Below are 19,969 nucleotides of genomic sequence, written 5' to 3'. Positions count from 1 at the left end.
GTCTATTCTACAGGGAGATCATAAATTCTAGAAAGAAACAATAATTTTATTGTATTGCATATAATTTCAAGAAATAATTTGTATGCATATTTGACGTTCCAGCCACCTTGTTCTTTCATCTTAATTTTTACATGACTGTGTTAATTTTTCCTATTCTTTTCAAGTTAGTTATTCATGATGACCCATCATTTTTCATTCTCATCTATCATAGACAATCCTGAGATCCTCTACACTGAAACTACAGCTTCTCTTTAATGTTTACTTATTTTCCCCAATTTCCAAGAAAACAATCGAATTCTTATCTCAAAACTATACTCTTTCAACATCTTTTAAAATATTTTTAAGTAACACTGGACCAAATACAGGACCGTATCTGTTTGGCATCTTTCATCAGTATATTTTAGCAGTAAGTAGCAACTTTGGTTTTGAAAATTATCTAATTAAATACATTTTATACCGTAGCTGAAGAATTGTCCTATAAAACTGCTCACGAAGATATCAGTCAACGTGTAGCTGCTGAAAACCAAGATAAGGATGGAGACCAAAATTTAAGAGACCAGATACAACATAGGTTAGTTTTTAACTAAATGCTCTGCTTCTTGTTTCATGCTTCTTAAATAGATTGACAACAACTTTGGAATCATCAGATCTAGAAGAATATCTATTTCTTAGCATTCAATCTTTTACAGGTAAAAGAAAACTAAGTAGTTTTGACAATAAGTGAAATATTTATGTGCTAGCTTTCATATTTAGAGGGCAAGTCATTAGTCTGAAAAAAAGAAGAATTAAATCAGGCAATACTTCCCTTTATGGTTACATGAACTTATAAGTTAATTATATGGAATCCTGATTCAGCACTCATTAAGGAAATGCTGGTGACGATGGTGGAACTTCAAAAAGTTAGGCATCGGAGTGTAAACTACTTCTATTTTGCTAAAATAAAATTATTCTTCTGGTTGTGTGCAATTTGCCATTGCAAAGGGAAATTTAGACAAAATTATACAATTTTATGAAACCCTGAAAAGTTTAACAATATGAAATGAACCAGGGAAGAGTAATTTGAGCTACATTAAGGCTGTCTACTCTCCAGGAAGAAAAAAACAGTTTCAAGAATTATTCCAATAACACTTCTGAGTAAAGTATATAAGTCTAAACCATCTATACTTACTCAAAGATCTCTTCAATTTCTATCTCTGAGAAAAAAATAGATGGCCTAGGTGCATCAGGCTGTAGCTACCATCCGAAGAGAGTTCAGAGTTATTCTACTATGAGCACAGATGATGTTTTCTTAGATTTTCACTTAGAGACCTGTACTCATACTAAAAGTTTTCCTGAATCAACAACATTTTCCTCTTTTACTCTCATACATCTCAAAAAATATGTCTTGATGACATTAAGTAATTTCTTCTTTAATCTAAAATAAATAACATTGTTTCTTTTTCAGATACAATTATATTGGCAGCCTGTCTTTTCATTACGTATGTCGGATAATTTATGCTTAATGTCATTCTAATCTTTTGATCAGTATGAGATATTCATATCATATTTTGATTTTGCAGAATTATAGGCTTCTTGGACAACTGGCCTTTATTGGAGCAATGGTTTTCAGAGCCAGAAAATATTTTGATAAAAATCAATGCTGAAATAGATAAGGAATCTTTATGTGAAAAAGTAAAAGAAATTCTTACGACTGAAATAGCAAAAAAAAAGAATAAAGGTATTTACATTTGTTTATAGTTTTGAGTTTAGGCAACTAAAATGTGTGGTTTTTAATGAGTTTGGTAGGAAATGAAGATGTGATTGAAAAGTTCTTTCTTATCTTTGGATTTATACTATCGACAAATATATTCTGCCTCTGGCTTTAGCTTTCTGTTGTATATGTTTCCGAATAAAAGATTTTTCTCTCTCTTATTTTAATCAAAAAGAGACCATCTCTCTGAAAGCATTGTTTTCACATAAAAAAAACAACAAGAAAAAACCCAGCAGAGTTAAATTTAAATGTTAATTCACATTTTATTCTCTGGATATTTGCAATCTTTATTTGTTAATTAGATATTTTTAAGTAAAAAATAATGAACATTAGAGATATTGTAGATAAAGGTAAAGGTTTTACTTTGTTAGCTTTAGCATTATAAAGAAACCATGTGAATTCTTTTAGGATGGACACAGTAGGCAATTTTTTCTCACATCCACCTATTTTGTTATAAGTTTATTTATTATTATTAAGTTGATTATTAATTATATATTAACTTGCTTTCATGTTTTATCTTACCCACATAAAACTGCACAGATCTCCTTCCTATTTCATTCAACCAATGATAATTGCCCACTAACTTTTTATACTATTATTGAAGCTTTTTATTGAAAGAGATTTTAACTTCAGTCCAATATCATATTTCCATTGGGATTTTACCTTAGAGACAAGATTTGAAAAATAAATCTTTCTTTTTTGTTTATCAATTACCCCAAATTATATTGGCAACTACTGTTTCTTAGTATAATAAAAAATGGTCAAAGTTAATAGTGTCAAAAGGATTCTAAAGTTGCCTTGATAGCATACTGTCTCCTGTCGCTAAATTTGTGACCTAACTCCCATAATGTAACAGTTAACTAACATTAAAATAGCCCATAGACATAAACCACAATCACCATGGAAATCCAGGAGCTCATACTTAGAAAGACAAACTCCTACATCTAAATGCCTACTCCAAAAACTACCAGCATGAACCTTTCAAACAAAAAATAATCATATACTATTTTAAGAGGCTTAACATGTCATTTGACAGAATAGCAATCTTACAGAGTCTTGGTTGGGAAGCAAAAACAAACCAATTCTAACTCATGAAGGCTTGAAGCTACGGGTTAGAATCAGTTTGTTTTTGCCAACTATTAGACTCAACTTCAACATTTTCCTAAAGAGTTTGCATTCTAATATTCACTGACTACATTAATAGACTCAGTTATCACTTAAGATTTATATTTCAAACAGGTAATTAACAAATGTTTAATAATTAAAACAATAAACATTAACCTAGCCCAGTGCTCTGTATTAAACTTTCCGACTAAGTTAAAAAACTAAAAGAATGTGGTACTTCTATATTCTGACCACAATATACTGTTAAGTAGGGAAAAGCAGGTTACATATGAAATAGTCTCTTTTAAGGAAAGTGTACATAATTATGTATTAAATACATATGCACAGAAGAGTCTGGCAGCATATATATACTTGATGATGGGGAAGGAGATAGGACTTAAAGAGACTTAACAGGCAATTCCCTTTTCTACTTGTCTTAATTCTTGGATGTTTAAAGCAATAATTATGAATAACTTTAAAAGTCAGAACTAAAACCCCTAATTTCCACTTCAAAAGAACATCTAATAGAATGAAGCCTCCTAGCTTGCTGAATTGAAAAGAGTAATCTAAGGGTGGAGTAAGCACATGTAAAGAGAAATAGTCATGCAAGAACATAGGCAATCGTCGCCAGTGGTACATTGAGTAGAGCTGTGGGCCTCCGCAGTGTGAAGGGATGGAAAGACTGGGCAGTCAGGGAGGGTGTGCCAGGAAAGGTGAAACTGCATCATGCAAGGCAAAGGGTCATCACAATGATGGGAGCCTAGAAAGACTCCAGTCAGCCATGCTCCATCCCTCCAGGCATCTGGGCTAACCATCTCCCCTGACTGGAACACTCTTTCACCAGAAATACACGAGGCTCACTCCCTGGCTTGCTTCATGTCTTTGCTCAGATGTCACCTTATGGTTGGGCATACTCACCCTGGCAGTCTATCTAAAACTTAAGAAGCTGCCCACAACAATTTGATCTCCCTTACTCTGTTCTATTTTTTTCCCATAGCACTTATCACCATCTTAACTCTTGTATAAATTAACTTACTCATCATATTTATGGTTTCTTTCCTACCACTAGAACGTAAGCTTCATAAGGCCATTGATTTTTCTGTTTTGTTTTACTGTTGTATCTCCAGCAATCAGAACTATTGTTTGCAATATTATTATAATTATTATCATTAGAAATAGTAGTAGTTTTACTTTATTCTTGTCATCCTTCCTTTTCTTCAAGGCATAATTCAGGTTCAATAAATGGTTGTTGCAGGAATGAATGAATTGCTAAGGCTTAATTGAAGATGTATGTACTGTGCAGTATTCTAAGTGCTTTGTATTCACTTTTTAAAGTTAGTGATACACATTTCTTTCCCCTTCCATTTCCTCCTCACCCCACCTCTTGTATTACATTGCCCTTTACCGTCTTTTTACACTTGTTCACTTTGCTTTCCCACTGGACATTTTCAAACAATCTTTTATTTTTCTCCTCATCTTTATTAGCTACTTCTAGATTATCACTTTTACATTTGACACCACTTGCTAACCCCTTATACCTGCTCCGTACACACAAATACACATATATTCCTCATCACCCCCATGCCAACCACCACCATCACCACTCCTACCATCACCACTACCACACCACCACATCACCATCACTATCACCACCACCATCACTACCACCATCCCCACCACAGCCATCACCACCTCTACCTCCACCACCATCACCTCTACCAGCACCTCCACCAGCACTACCACCAGCACCATCACCACCTCTACCTCCATCACCATCACCACCATCATCACCTCTATCTCCACTACCACTACCAACACCACCATCACTACCACCATCCCCAACATCATCACCTCTATCTCCACTACCACTACCAACACCACCATCACTACCACCATCCCCACCACAGCCATCACCACCTCTACCTCCATCACCATCACCACCATCATCACCTCTATCTCCACTACCACTACCAACACCACCATCACTACCACCATCCCCACCATCATCACCTCTATCTCCACTACCACTACCAACACCACCATCACTACCACCATCCCCACCACAGCCATCACCACCTCCACCACCATCACCACCACTACCACCAGCACCATCACCACCTCTACCTCCATCACCGTCACCACCTCTACCTCCATCACCATCACCACCATCATCACCTCTATCTCCACTACCACTACCAACACCACCATCACTACCACCATCCCCACCACAGCCATCACCACCTCCACCACCATCACCACCACTACCACCAGCACCATCACCACCTCTACCTCCATCACCATCACCACCTCTACCTCCATCACCATCACCACCTCTACCTCCACCAGCATCACCACCATCATCACCTCTATCTCCACTACCACCATCACTACCACCATCACTACCACCATCCCCACCATAGCCATCACCACCTCCACTACCATCACCACCTCTACCTCCACCACCACTACCACCAGCACCATCACCACCTCTACCTCCACCACCATCACCACCATCATCACCTGTATCTCCACTACCACCATCCCCACCACAGCCATCACCACCTCCACCACCATCACCAGCTCTTCCTCCACCACCACTACCAGCAGCACCATTACCACCATCACTACCCCTACCTCTGCCACCATCGTCACCATCATCACCACCACCACCTCCACCACCCCCATCACCACCACCACCATCACTACCACCATCCCCACCACAGCCATCACCACTTCTACCTGCACCACCACCACCATCACCACCTCCACCACAGTCAACACCACTGTTATTAATACCACCACCACCATCACCACTACCACCATCATCACCACCACTACCCATCAACATTACCACCACTGCCATCAAAAGGCAAGGGCAACCATATTTCTGACAAGGGAGAGAAGACTTGCAATCTTAGCTTTAAGGACTAGATGATTTAAGGGAAAGCCCTAAAGCATGAATTAGCTTTAAATACGTAAGATTGTTTTATATTAATTTAGATTTCTCTTAGTTCAAGTGAAATAGTAGATTTCTAGAGTCTCTAATGAAGGTCAATTCTTATCATCCTTTTGAAGTTGAGAAGAAATTAGAAGAAAAGGAAGCTGAGAAAAAAGCAGCAGCTTCCCTGGCTGAGCTTCCACTTCCTACACCTCCTCCTGCTCCTCCTCCTGAACCAGAAAAAGAGAAGGAAATTCATCAAAGCCATGTGCCTTCAAAAACTCCTACTGCAAAAGGAAAACCTCAATCAGGTGATTGACAGAATGATTTATAATCCTGTTTTCAGTTTCTTATTTTTACTCAGTAAAGAATTATAAATTATAGTCTATCTACATTCAGACTTTGGGCAACTTCAATCATATGAAACAAGGCTTTACACTCAGATGGAAGTGGAAAAGCCCTCGGAGTAGCTAAAAGCGTAGTTGTTACAAAGCCCAACTTCTTTGCCATGTAGGAGGAGACATGGAGTCATCACACCTAGGTCTACTGATTAGAGTAAGACCACAGACGAGAAGAGGGAAAGGCACAGAGTAACAGGTAACTTCAGGCAGATCAAGAGGATACACGTCTGTGTGCTGAACTATAGAGTTACATTTATGTAATGAGTAAGAACATCTTAATAAAATAAGAATGAGTATAGCTGGTTTTCCACCAGAATAAGGGAACAAATTAACAGCAACCATTAGAACTAGAATTTATACGTAATTGTAAATCTTCAGGACTATGTGATTATAAAAGTATAGAAACAAGCTCCTGCCATCTCAGTAAACATATATTTATGGACACAGAGATAAAGAGCCTAGATAGAGAACACTTTTAGTTTAAGTTTGTTCTAGATCCTTAACCGCTATGGACCATAAGTCTAGCATTAAGTGGCAGACAATGAATATAATGACAAAAGTGAAGTGCTTAATTGTTGTAATGCATGATATTGGTAGAGTGTCAGTATCCATTTGTGTGTGTATATAAAACAAATGAGGCTCTGGTTTCTAGTTTCAGCTTTATAAATGGCTGACTGTGCAGTTACACCATGTCTACCTAAGTATCTTTGATACTGTGTCATGACCACATTTCTAAACTCTATAGTCTTTCTGCCTCACGGAGATTTGAGATAGGTCTTAATTTTTAAAATTAAACTTATTCATATTAAACAAAGTCATATGAAGACTTTAGTAAGATATATTATGATATATTAAAGACCATTCTGCTCCAGGAAATTAGAAATTAACTACAGGCAAAATACACACATCCTAAAAAATGTTTTTATCATGTCAACAATAAAACACAAAGACATGCATTAAACATACACCCTTTTCCCGCTGTCTCATTAGGAAATTAAAAAACAATTCAGAGGTCTGGAGGAAAATGGAAATATTTAAAATGCTTTTTAGAACTGGGGAAGACAGGCCAAGCGTGGTGGCTCATCCCTGTAATCCCAGCACTTTGGGAGGCTGAGGTGGGCAGATCACCAGAAATCAGGAGTTCGAGACCCCCCTGGCCAACATGGCAAAACCCCATCTCTACCAAAAATACAAAAATTAGCTGGGCGTGGTGGCAGGCACCTGTAATCCCAGCTGCTTGGGAGGCTGAGGCAGGAGAATTGCTTGAACCTGAGAGGCGGAGGTTGCAGTGAGCTGAGATTGCCCCACTGCACTCTAGCCTGGGGGATAGAGTGAAACTCTACCTCCAAAAAAAAGAAAAGAAAAATAACTGAGGAAGACAGTTTTCACAGTGGGTCAGGTGAGCCTAGAATTATCGAATATCGTCCTTTAACCTATAGCTATGACTCTAGGTTAAAGCTCCTCCTCAGTTTGCTCCAGTCAAGAGTATCTATGTATTTGAGCCATTTCCTGAAACCAGACTCTAGTGTTTCTGATCAGGACCAGCTCAGTCTTTAAGTTTCTGAAGTTTGTTTGCTATTTTATAATTATATTCTTGAATACTGTGCATTGAAGAAATAATAAATCTATTGTTGCTTTAAAGAGTGGTTGTACTTGTCTTTTTTTCCCCACCAAGGTCAAGGCTAGTGCCTGATATTTAAGAATGTTTAGAAAGGTTAATCTCGAGAGTCTTAATTGCTGCCACCCAACCTTACTGTGATGGACATTGATAGGGCAGGAGAGCAGACAGCACTGCCCCTGCAGCTCAGGGAAGCTTGGTTAGGCAATTTGAGAGAGGAACATTTATCACAGGTTTTTAAAATGTTTTGTGTAAATAATTTACAAATTTTCCAAAATGGAACATTTTTAGAACTGAAAGCCTGAGGCTTCTGAACATGCCCTACTCAAACATCTAATTACAATCTTCAGCAGAAGTTGAGATGAAAAGAGGAATTATTCACTAAAAAACCAAACGAAATTTTTTAAAAGGGCTAGAGTAGGCATAGTACATTGAATCCTATTTTGTTATTTTGTTAAAAATTTTTGTTATTTTGTTAAAATTTTGTTTAAAAATTGTTATTTTGTTATTTTGTTAAAAATTTTGTGATTTTGTTAAAAAATTGTTCTATATTTTATTCAGTTCCATATTTTATATCTCCTTCCATTATACTTGGGATTAAATTTGAAAAACTCCATAGTTATGTTCCATTGAAGGGTCTATTATCAAATGCAGTATCAATTGTCACTATTTAATTGAGAATTAGTTCTTAGTATGGCACAATAGAATAATACTACCTATACTTCTATTTAGGTTTTTCTTTCTTTCCCTCCCTCCCTCCCTTCTTTCCTTCCTTCCTTACTTCCCTCCCTCCCTCCCTCCCTCGCTATCATCCGCCCTCTTTCTTCCAAATTTAGTGGTCAACTACTTGGATTTTTAAATATTCATTTAGAGAGATTAACAAAGTCACCTGTTTTATTTCTGTGGAATCTTGGTTATCATGTCTGTGATATTTAAATGTAAGTGAAATCTGCTAGGCCTTTATACATTCTTATAACTATCACTTCTAAATACAAAAAAATAGGTTAAAGGGAGTCTGTCTCCATCACAGGCATTTCAATTGCCATACTGGTTCATCCTTTAAAATGAAGGAGAAAACGATAGCCCAGGACCAGGGAGGAAAATAATTAAAATCATTTGGTAAATAATGCAGGATGTAGTGAATTTTTTTTAAAAGGAACAAACTCATTAATTGGGGCATCTCCAGATCATCAGTTTTCCAATTTCTCCCTTCCAATATATTTCTGAACTATATCCCAGGGAATTTAAGATAAATATACTCACATCATTCTTTGTATTACAATTACAGTCAATGAAAAATGTAGAAGTCACAAGGCAACCAAGAGTGTGACCAAGAGAAGTTCAAGGGTGCAACATATCAAAATAATGTGGTTATTTACCTCTTCTTCAAAGTGTTTGGCCATTATTTTTATTTTATTTTATTATTTTATTTATTTATTTATTTAATTTTTAGAGACAGGGTCTCACTATGTTGCCCAGGCCATACTCAAACTCCTGGGCTCAAGCCATCCTCTAGCCTCAACCTCATCAATAGCCGGGACTACAGGTGCATGTCACTGTACCTGGCTTTGGCATCATTTTTATTACAGATACAGTTGTCTTGTTGTATAGGCACATTAAGTTGAAATAAATCCAAATACAGCCATATGCTCCAAATGGATTTGTGATTATCTTTTAAAAATGCCACAGCTAGTTCCATTAAAGAGTTTATGATCAAATCCGCTACCAAATGTTTATATTAAAGTTAGGACTAAACATCTCAATGTGACAGAATAATGCTGCTATTAGAGCTATCATTCCAGAAGTTTCAACCCATAGTTTGTCTTCAGGATAATTTTAACTCAAAGTAAAGACCTGAGCCATTTTATGCAGTTCACAAATGTAACTGTTTACCTATGGGAAATAGCATTAGCTTGCTTATAATCATATAGCCCAGGCTATTGAAGTAAATCATCAATGATTTTTGTGTGTCGAATTTTGTTTAGAAGCCCCGCATGGTAAGCAAGAATCTCTTCAGGAAGGAAAAGGGAAGAAAGGTGAGACCGCACTCAAAAGAAAAGGTACACAGATAAAAATAGATATAATTACATGTAATTCTGCATTTTATAACTATCTCAGTGAAAATAGCTAGATTTGTATAGTAGTATACATTGACCACTTCTCTCAGGCATTTGTAAATCATAAGCCCTTGCCAAAGAATATAGTCGCAAACTTTCTGCATCCTGGCGCTTACCAAAGGCCCTGCTGAGAAAAGTGATGCTTGCAGGGATAATTTAGACAATATCTAATATACAGAATATCCATTTATCAGATATATTTTAGCTGTTATCCTTGGGCTAAGCTGTGCCATCAGAAAGCTACATACTGAATCAAGTTTTCTTGGACCCCTTATTGAATTTCCTTCACTGATAAGCACTTTGGTAAAAAATAAAATAAAAATCTTACATTACCTTAGAACATTTACAAAACTAAGAAAGGAACCTTGGTACAGTACTGTTAACTAAAGCAGAACATTTAATTTTTGCCATCTATTTTTAGTGGAACTCTTGAAGTTTTTGAGACCTGTCTACATTTTTTTGTAATCCTTTAAGCCAGTAATTTATAAACAATTAAAAATATGAACTGGGGCTGGGCGCAGTGGCTCATGCCTGTAATCCCATCAGTTTGGGAGGCTGAGGTGGGCAGATCCTGAGGTCAGGAGATCAAGACCATCCTGGCCAACATGGTGAAACCCCATCTCTACTAAAAAAATACAAAAATTAGCCGGGATGGTGGCACACACCTGTAGTCCCAGCTACTCAGGAGGCTGAGGCAGGAGAATCCCTTGAATCCGGGAGACACGGAGGCTGCAGTGAGCCAAGACTGCATCACTGCACTCCAGCCTGGGTGACAGACTCTGTCTCAAAATATATATATATATTTTTATATATATTTTATATATAGTATATATATTATATATAGTATTATATATTTTATATAGTATATATATTATATATAGTATTATATATTCTATATATAGTATATATAATATATAGTATTATATATTTTATATATAGTATATATATTATATATAGTATTATATATTTTATATATAGTATATATATTATATATAGTATTATATATTTTATATATATGTGAATTTGAATTAACAAATGTTTACAGCTTGATGTAACTTCTTGGTGTAACTACATACTGGCAATGGATTTTAATGGTTTTACTTTGTTCTAAATTGTATCTCATGCAAGGGATTTTAATTCTTATGACTTGTTTGAGTTTCTTCAGAGAATTTTTCAACCATCAAAGAGTAAAGAGAACCTTGCAAATATTTTAGAGAACTTTGAGTTACTTTCCCCACCCCCAACCCCACTCCCTGCTTTTTTAAAGAGTCATAAATTCCCTGGAAAATTTATGTCATGCATACACCCTCAATAAGTGAACTTTTAAAAGCCTATTTATGAGGGGTGGTGTCCCTTTTACGGTATGTGGATATGTACTCTGTAACTATTTTTTTAACAGTCAGGTACTTTTAAGTTATCTATTTGAGCATTAACAGGTTATTTTTATTGATGTTGTTTTATTGAAAATTCTTTTGACCTGACATTCGTATTTGGTATTTACTTTGTATTTTTTTCTTAATGTTACAATTCCATGGCCTCAGTTCTGAAATGCAAGCTATTAAGTCCAGCTTGTTTTTAGGTTAGGTTGGTTTGTCTTTTGGGTTTATTTTTATTTATTTATTTATTTATTTATTTATTTATTTATTTATTGTCCCTGACTGCTTCCCTACTGCCCAGGTATCTTACAACTTAAATTAATCTGGTGGCATTGCATTGCTTGCCTTTTTCAGTTAATTGTAAATGCCTATGGCTTTATCCATGCGACACTATCTCTAAAATATCAGCCTTGCAAAGTTTTTCTTCTGCATAACGTTTGATTATGAAACAATAATGTTTGATTTTAAGTTGTTGTTTCTTGTTTTGAAACAGGGTCTCACTCTGTTGCCCAGGCTGGAGTGCAGTAGTGTGATCATGGCTCATTGCAGCCTTGACCTCCTAGGACCAAGCAATCCTCCCACCCTAGGCTCCTGAGTAGCTGGGACAACAGGCATATGCCACCACGCCTGGCTAATTTTTGTATTTTTTTGTAGAGATGGGGTTTCAGCATGTTGCCCAAGCTGGTCTCAAACTCCTGGGCTCAAGCAATCTCCCCGCTTCAGCCTTCCAAAGTGCTGGGATTACAGGCCTGAGCCATCACCCCTGGCCAATTTTAAGTTTTTTATATAATTATTTATTGTAAAGAATTTTGTTAAGAACAGTTTTCCTGAAGACTATGTTTTCACTCAAAACTCACTAATGACTTTCCTTATTTTTCTAATTTAGTAGGCCAACTTTAATGTCCATTGAAATGAAATAAAACTTCCAGTTTAAAAAAAAAAAGTCCTCCACAACTTAACATAGCAGTGGAGGTGAAACTTTTATTATACCAATAATAACCTGGTATTATATTTTCTGAAGGAATATTATGCCCACTACATCATTCCGTGGCCCCTATATGAAATCCTAGGTGATAAATTTCGTTCAGAATCAAGGGACAGGAAAATGTCTCTTCCTCTGGGTGATTAGATAATGGGCGCCTCAAAATGAGAGCATTTTCCTTTGTGTTTTGGCTGACTAGAAGTTCAGAAAAAAACTCGTGGCTCAGGTTTAGTATCTGTGCAAGGACCTAGATCTCCATGTCTGCCTTCTAATTCCCCTCCTGATTTTGAACTTCTACTTTAAGTTATATTTTTCCTGACCCTAGTTTCATTTATGTTCTTTTTTCTATTTTACTTTATTTCTGTGAAATAGGGGGATATAATTTCTTTTTTTTTTTTTTTTGAGACAGAGTCTTACTCTGTTGGGGGTATAATTTCTAAAGTAATTGATAGCTGGTGAAAGAAAATCCCAGGCTCTAAAAAGCGTATCAGTTAGATTCATATTGAAGCCGCTGTAGCAATAAATTAACTAAAGATTGAAAGGCAGTATGCATGCATGCAATTTACTTCTTCCAGGTTCATTCGAGTGGCATTGTCATGAAGTATGTGTCTTTTTTAAACTGTTCATCACAAATTGCCAGTGCTGTTGCAGTCCAAGAGTGTGTACTGTTCAAAACATAACGTGCTAAAATAGATGTTTGGACATTCTCAAATGTCCAAATATTTTTGAGAATCATAACCATGATTCTCAAAGAGAATCTCACCCTTCTCTAATTATATGATATGTTGGGTTTGTATAACTAGAGCTAATTGGTGAGTTAACACTGAGATAAAAGTTTTAGTTAAAATTTTAAGGGCTATAATTTATGCTCAGCTCTCACTTGTTTACTAATAGAATAATTTTCATATTTTACATTACTCATCCCTTTTTTCTCATCAGGATGAAAAAAGCAAATGAAGCATCATTAAAGAATCATCGAAAATAGAAATGAAAAAGACATGTATATTAGGTACCAAAGCATCAAATTAGACATAATTAACACATGCTCTAAGAGCATCCTTAATAAAAGCATACAGACTCCAAACAATTCATAAGCAAACACAAGTTCAACAGCAAAATATATACATTGGAGCCATGTAGTTAGCTCGAATTAACTACAAAGACTTCCAAATACTTTTTGCTTTTATTTTACTATTATATTGCATTAAATAATATTTGAAATAGGTGAACTCTCAAGATTTAGACATCTTTATGTTACATATAAATCATGTGGTTTTGGACTTCCTTCATGTGAAAGAAATGATTTTATTTCTTAATATTTCAAATTAACACCATTGCAGGTGAACACCATTAATTGTTCATCTGTTTATTTCACGGGCCATTTGATACCAATTATATTTAAAGAGCCTCTTAGTTGAGGAATCATCTATTTTTTCCTTTCTTCAAACTTATTAATTCCTGCTGTCGATATCTTTGATTCATTTATATTCTTCTCTGCATATTAGATCAATCTCTACCCTTCTCCCTCCCAAGTCTTGACACTGAGATGCCATTAACAATGGTACTTAGAGTGTTCTTAAAAAAGATTTCACCTCCTCTTGAACTCATTTGCCACTGTCCCATTATGTTTCTTCATTAAACAATGGCTTTTCAAACATATAGCCTTACCCAGGAGAGATGTTAATTAGGAGCCAAATGAAGAAAGTTTTCAATAATCAACTAAATTCAGAAAATGCCAAGTTACATCAAGTTAAAATGTTTTTAATTACAAGATTTTTTTTTCTATAACAATGTGCATTTCAAAGGGAGCAGGAGACACCATATGTAAGATCCCAGGGCATTTTGGCTGCAGAATTCTTCTCCCTTGGAGGAATATCTGTTGGGACCAGAGTTCTCTGGAACAAACACTTGGAAATCATGCCATCTTTAGTTCCGATGCTTTGCCACATGTATTAGTGTTAGTATTGTTCCAGTGCTTGCCTTCTGATTTGTCTTACAGGGTCAATTATTGTAGGTGCTACCAAGCCACTTAAAATAATAAATTTAGTATCAATGTTATAAGCATTAATGTCACAGGACTTTTCCTTAGTTCAGCTAAAGACGGGGTTCTTGTCCATCCCATGGCCATGAAAATTTAGGCTCACAGACGGCTTAAAGGGTGAGTAAAACAGGGTTTTATTGGGTGAAAAGGGAAAAAAAGAGGGAAACGGACTCTCGCAAGGCCAGAGTCCCTCCACTAGAGCCCTTCCTGCCTGGCAGTTTGAATCCCAGTTTCCACACAGGAAAAGGAGGGGCTAGGCTCCTCCCCACCGCAAATGATGTGAACTTCCCAAGGCTCCACCTTAGTGGGCAGGCTGGTTGGAGTTTCTCTAGGGACCCCCTGCCACCTGGTTGTCTCATTCCCCTCTCTAAAGAAGTACATCTATCTAACTGTTGTTAGATTAAGGATAAGGACGAAGACCGATCTTAATGCTTCCTGCTGACAGGGGGCGCTGTTTTGGGGAAATGGCAGTCAGAGCTCCCTCAGAGGCCTATTTAAGGGTTCCTAGTAGAAGGGGCCATTGTCAGAGGCTCCAGTTGCATGACTGTTTATAGTTTGATGGCCTGAAGGCAAGAGCAGACAAATGGAGTTATTAGAAAACATGTATTAAAACAAAACAAGGGGGAAGGATAAGGACAGCTCAAAAATTCTGAGGCCTTTTACCAGTTTGCACAGGGAGAGGTAGGCCAAAACCCCAACTGGTTAAAAAAACTCTACTCTTTTGCTGTCATGTCAGGCTTCTGGGTTCCCTTCCCCTGAGCCCAATCCTAAGCCAACCAGTTTAAGGCTTGGGAAATAAACTCTTTCAAGTTTGGAGGATGCATCTGAGGGGAGTGTCCCATAGTACGGAGATGCAATTACCTATCTGTGAAGAGAGGACAGAGGAGGAGATAGAAAAAAGTAGCACCTTTTAAAGGAGTCCCAGAGGGTCAGGATGCATTTGAAAGGGATACAGAGTGAAGATGAATGGCCACCCATCTAGAAAGAGGGGAGCAGGCATCCCTGGTTCCCATTTCTTCCTAGCAAATAACCAGGGTACATGAGGGAGAGGGAAGTGTGTCTACTTTCCCTCTTCCATACTTGCATCTGAGTGATTTTGGCAGGTCCCACCATGAGTGCCAAAGCACCTTGCACCCATGAAGCAGGGAGGGCCTAGAGAATAGGAATTATCTGCTCTTACCCATGTATGCTTTATCTCCCCTGCTGCCAGTAGCCTTGGAGTTTCCTAGATATCATTCATGTCATGGACACTAACGTGACCTTTATCCATGAAACAGGAAGCTTGGGGTTGGCTTAATCGGCAGGAATCAGCCACTCTCAGTTTTGCTGTGCCTTTTAACCTCTGTTGTCATTTGCCCCTGAATCCCCTAGATCCAGTTTTCCTGCCTAGGGCTTTGACCCAAAGCTTGGAATTGAGTTTGGGACAAAAATGTGTCTCAGGGAGTTACATGGACTCCTTATCATAAACCGAATGCTAAGGTGAGAGGAGAGGAAAGAATGTCTTGTGACACACCCAGATAACTGGTGGCTATAGTTATGCTTACTAAGATTTGGGTGCATGATGCTTGGCTTTGGTTAGCTGCCTTGGTCTTACTTTCCCAAAAAGGAAACCTCTGAGTGATGGGCATCCTATTTATTCCCATCACCTCAGAGGATTTGCAGGATAATTGCTTAGAACTAGAATATCGATCCAGATTTTTACATTTCTCATCCCTTTTGTTCTTTTTGACCTGGAGCCAGAAATTGCTTGTTGGTTCACAGAAGCAAGCAGGGTTAGTCTAAAATGTAGGTGAAAACTTAAAAACAACTAATGACTTGAGAATTTAACGACAAATGTGTAAGTTTTGAAACATGATTTCTCTCTCTCCCGTCCTCATTTTTGTTAAAAAATCATCACAGGACTGAATGGTTTGCAAAATAGATTTTAGTCTTATACTTGGCCTGATTATTTGCATAAAGTGCAGCAAGAATAATTATTTCTGTATAGGCCTTTTGGATTGGTTTTGATGGAAGTCTGTTCCACAAGGAATCTCAGATAAGACCTTTTAAAGCCAAGCCCAGCCATGGGTTTGTATCCTCAAATACCTGTGAGGTGGGTGGCCCTCTTCTCTTATGGTCCCAAGATAAAGTTGGAGCTCCTGAACCTGTTAGAAAGTGGCATTAGTGACTTTTTTTTTTTTTGAGATGGAGTCTAGCTCTGTCACCTAGGTTGGGGTGCAGTAGCACGATCTTGGCTCACTGCAAGCTCCACCTCCCAGGCTCAAGCGATTCTCCTGCCTCAGCCTCCCGAGTAGCTGGGATTATAGGCACATGCCACCACACCCAGCTAATTTTTGTATTTTTAATAGAGACAGGGTTTCACTGTGTTGGCCAGGCTGGTCTGGAACTACTGACCTCATGGTCCACCCACCTCGGCCTCCCAAAGTGCTGGGATTACAAGTGTGAGCCACCGCACCCGTCCAGAGAGTGACATTCTTTACTGACCACAGGTCAGGAACCCTGTACAAGGACTGCGTAGATGAAGTTATGAGCCTTTTATTGGCTCTGCAAGTAGAGATTTACTCCTTAAAGGGAAGCATACCCTTCCAGTCAAAGCCTAGGTAAAATAACCACTTTCTCCAATTGTGTCCTGTTGCAAAAGAAAAATGGATTTTTATTGCACTGATGCAAACAACTATATTGCCATAAGAATACTCATAGATAGGTTCTAAATTCTGGAGGAACCAGGCAGAGAGAAACAAACATGCTCCAAATTTTGATCATAGGAGTATACCTTGCTTACTCCTTAATTATTAAAGGCCATAAATAGTCAAAATAAGTTTCCTTGACTCTGAAAAACAAAATAAGGATCAGCAATATTCCAAGCAAAGTCAAAAATTTGCTTCAGCTTTCTGAGTTCAGTCCATTTAGTTCTTGCTTCACTTGATATTTATGAACATTTCAGCTATTCATGAGTCCTGTACGTTTTTTTATTCCAGTGTCACAATCTCCAAAGTTATCAGAAACCTGTGTTTGAGAGCATCTGTTAAAATTCTATAGCTCTTTATAAACTATCTTTGAAAAGGATTAAAACAAGACAACAATTGTCTGTGGATAGCAAAATGTCCAGGGTAGTTACAGTTAGAAACACGATTGACAAAGAAGTTTGGTTTTCTCCACGGTTTTCAATAACTTAACATAACAACCTTAATTATGATTGATAGCATATACTTAGACATTAGAATTTTAGAAATTTTATACAGTTTTGGAACATATATTAGCATTATTCATCAAGATATAACCTAAAGAAGATTGAGCATCATTTTGGCAATCCCACGTACCTAAACCTGTCAAACAATCCTGTTTACCTCTCTTTTCTGGACACTTCAGGGGCCCTCTGAAGTATTCAAAAAGCCAGGTGCCAGTGAAGATAATTTTGATACAGAAGTTTGATTTTGGGAAGCGTTTTAAATATGTTTAAAGCACTTGATATTATTAAATAGAATTCCAGATTACCATAAACTATTTATTTTGCCAAAATGATGACTCAGAAATTTTAAAGAAGCAAAAACCTTTTATATCCCTTTACAAATTTTGCCAAAGAGCAGATTAGTGCCTTAGGAAAACCTTGTTATGCTTTTATTTCAGTGTTCAATTTACAGGAAAACCATATAATAACCTTTTTGGAATTTAGTTAATATGTTCACACAGAGAACCTTTTCTGCAAGATTAATTTCCACAATTATTCTACCACTTCTTTGAACCTTCAGCTTTTTCCTAATTTCACTCAATACAATCCTATAACCCTAGGCAAAGGTTTACATTACCATGCCTTCTTATAACTGTTTACTAAAACACACATTTTACTGTTCTTACACATCTTGCATGTAAATCTATTTCTAGTAGTTTCAATTAACTCCTATCAATTTTAACTTTAAGGTAAAGCTTGGTGAGTTGCTTTAATTGTGGGCTAAGTGTAGCCAAGGTTTGCCTTCTTAATTAAGGGTGTGGTTAGTTCCATATGTGCCCAGACCTTACCAATTGTGAAGCCGCATGTCAAATAGTTCTCAAAACCCAAAAAGCAGTTTGTAACCTTAAAACACTTAGCAAACCTTGCATCTGACCTGGATTTTACCAATAGTCTTTAGGGCTGTTTTTACTTCTTAAAGATTAAAGTCACATGAAATGAAGGGTACCACAGCTTTTAACTTCCCTTAAAAAAAGTATTTGATCCAAGTGCTTGTCTTTCTTTAGGCCAAATTAGTTAGAGATCTTTTCACAGACATCACACACAGTACATACATAGACAGGCAGAAGAAAATCCAGTTGCTGGGTGGGGTCCTTTAAGAGACAGAGTTAGGAAAACATGCAGACATTGAACCAGAGAGGGCTCATCCCCTAACACAGTATTGCTAAACAAAGCCTTGCCAAGTGGTTATGCCCCTAGGATGTAAAGCAAGATGGAGGCTTGCAGCACAAACCATACGGACATGAAAAGCACACAAGATTGGCCACAGCCCAAGACTAGCCCCACAAATCCTTTTCCAGAATTAAAGCTTTACAGAAAATATGAACAGTATTAGTTGAGGGCCTGGCCTAGTAAAGGGGGGTAAAAACTTTAAAGGTTAACTGCTGACAGGGTGGAGAAGAGGAAAGAAAAAAAAAAAAACAGTTTAAAAATGTCTGGGAAAGAACCTCTTACTCTTATGCAAGTTGTTCCTCCACCAGGGAGATGTGTTCAATTACTGTCCAATGGAGTAAAACCCTTTGGCTGGGGAAGGGGAAGGCTGTGGTGGCTTGTGGCTGGGAACCAGCCATCCAGCTGGTCAGGACCCTGGGACCATGGGTCCCAGCCCTGGCATGGGGCAGGGAGCATCGGGGAGCTGATGCTCACCGATCTATCCAGTAGAAAAAATGAAAAGGCCATGAAAAGACCTGGGATTCATGGGGGTTGGGGACTTGGTTTCCCCCACCCTCAGAAGTCCAAGGATGAAAAGGCTTAGAAGCAACAGTGAGAGGTTTTTTTTTTTTAAGTTTTTTTTTCTTTTATTATTATACTTTAAGTTTTAGGGTACATGTGCACATTGTGCAGGTTAGTTACATATGTATACATGTGCCATGCTGGTGCGCTGCACCCACTAACTCGTCGTCTAGCATTAGGTATATGTCCCAGTGCTATCCCTCCCCCCTCCCCCCACCCCACAACAGTCCCCAGAGTGGGATGTTCCCCTTCCTGTGTCCATGTGATCTCATTGTTCAATTCCCACCTATGAGTGAGAATATGCGGTGTTTAGTTTTTTGTTCTTGTGATAGTTTACTGAGAATGATGATTTCCAATTTCATCCATGTCCCTACAAAGGACATGAACTCATCATTTTTTATGGCTGCATAGTATTCCATGGTTTTGAGTCCCCATTTCACTCACTGCTTCTCAAGTCCCATGTTGGGTGCCAAAAATGTTGCAAGACTTTTCCTTAGTTCAGCTAAAATGGGCTTCTTGGCTGCCCACAGCCATCAAAATTTAGGCTCACAGATGGTTTAAAGGGTGAGTAAAGCAGGGTTTTATTGGGTTAAAACGGAAAAAACAGGGAAACAGGAACTCTTGAAAGGCCAGGCAGTTTGAATCCCAGGTTCCACACAGGAAAAAGAGGGCCCAGGCTCCT

At 37.6% G+C, this 19,969-nt stretch overlaps 1 protein-coding gene across 1 annotated transcript in view; it reads left to right on the top strand.

Annotated features, from left to right (window-relative positions):
- Window positions 1-19,969, top strand: part of SPEF2 (sperm flagellar 2) — a 197,891-nt gene that overhangs the window by 86,430 nt on the left and 91,492 nt on the right. Inside the window, exons 17-20 of the mRNA XM_034960179.4 lie at window positions 463-571; window positions 1,560-1,717; window positions 5,930-6,103; window positions 9,797-9,871. Coding sequence (XP_034816070.1) covers window positions 463-571; window positions 1,560-1,717; window positions 5,930-6,103; window positions 9,797-9,871 — 516 coding nt within the window. The remainder of the gene's footprint in view (window positions 1-462; window positions 572-1,559; window positions 1,718-5,929; window positions 6,104-9,796; window positions 9,872-19,969) is intronic.

Source organism: Pan paniscus, chromosome 4 (genome assembly GCF_029289425.2).
Source record: "Pan paniscus chromosome 4, NHGRI_mPanPan1-v2.0_pri, whole genome shotgun sequence".
NCBI lineage: Eukaryota > Metazoa > Chordata > Mammalia > Primates > Hominidae > Pan > Pan paniscus.
This window is presented reverse-complemented; position numbering and strand designations above follow the sequence as displayed.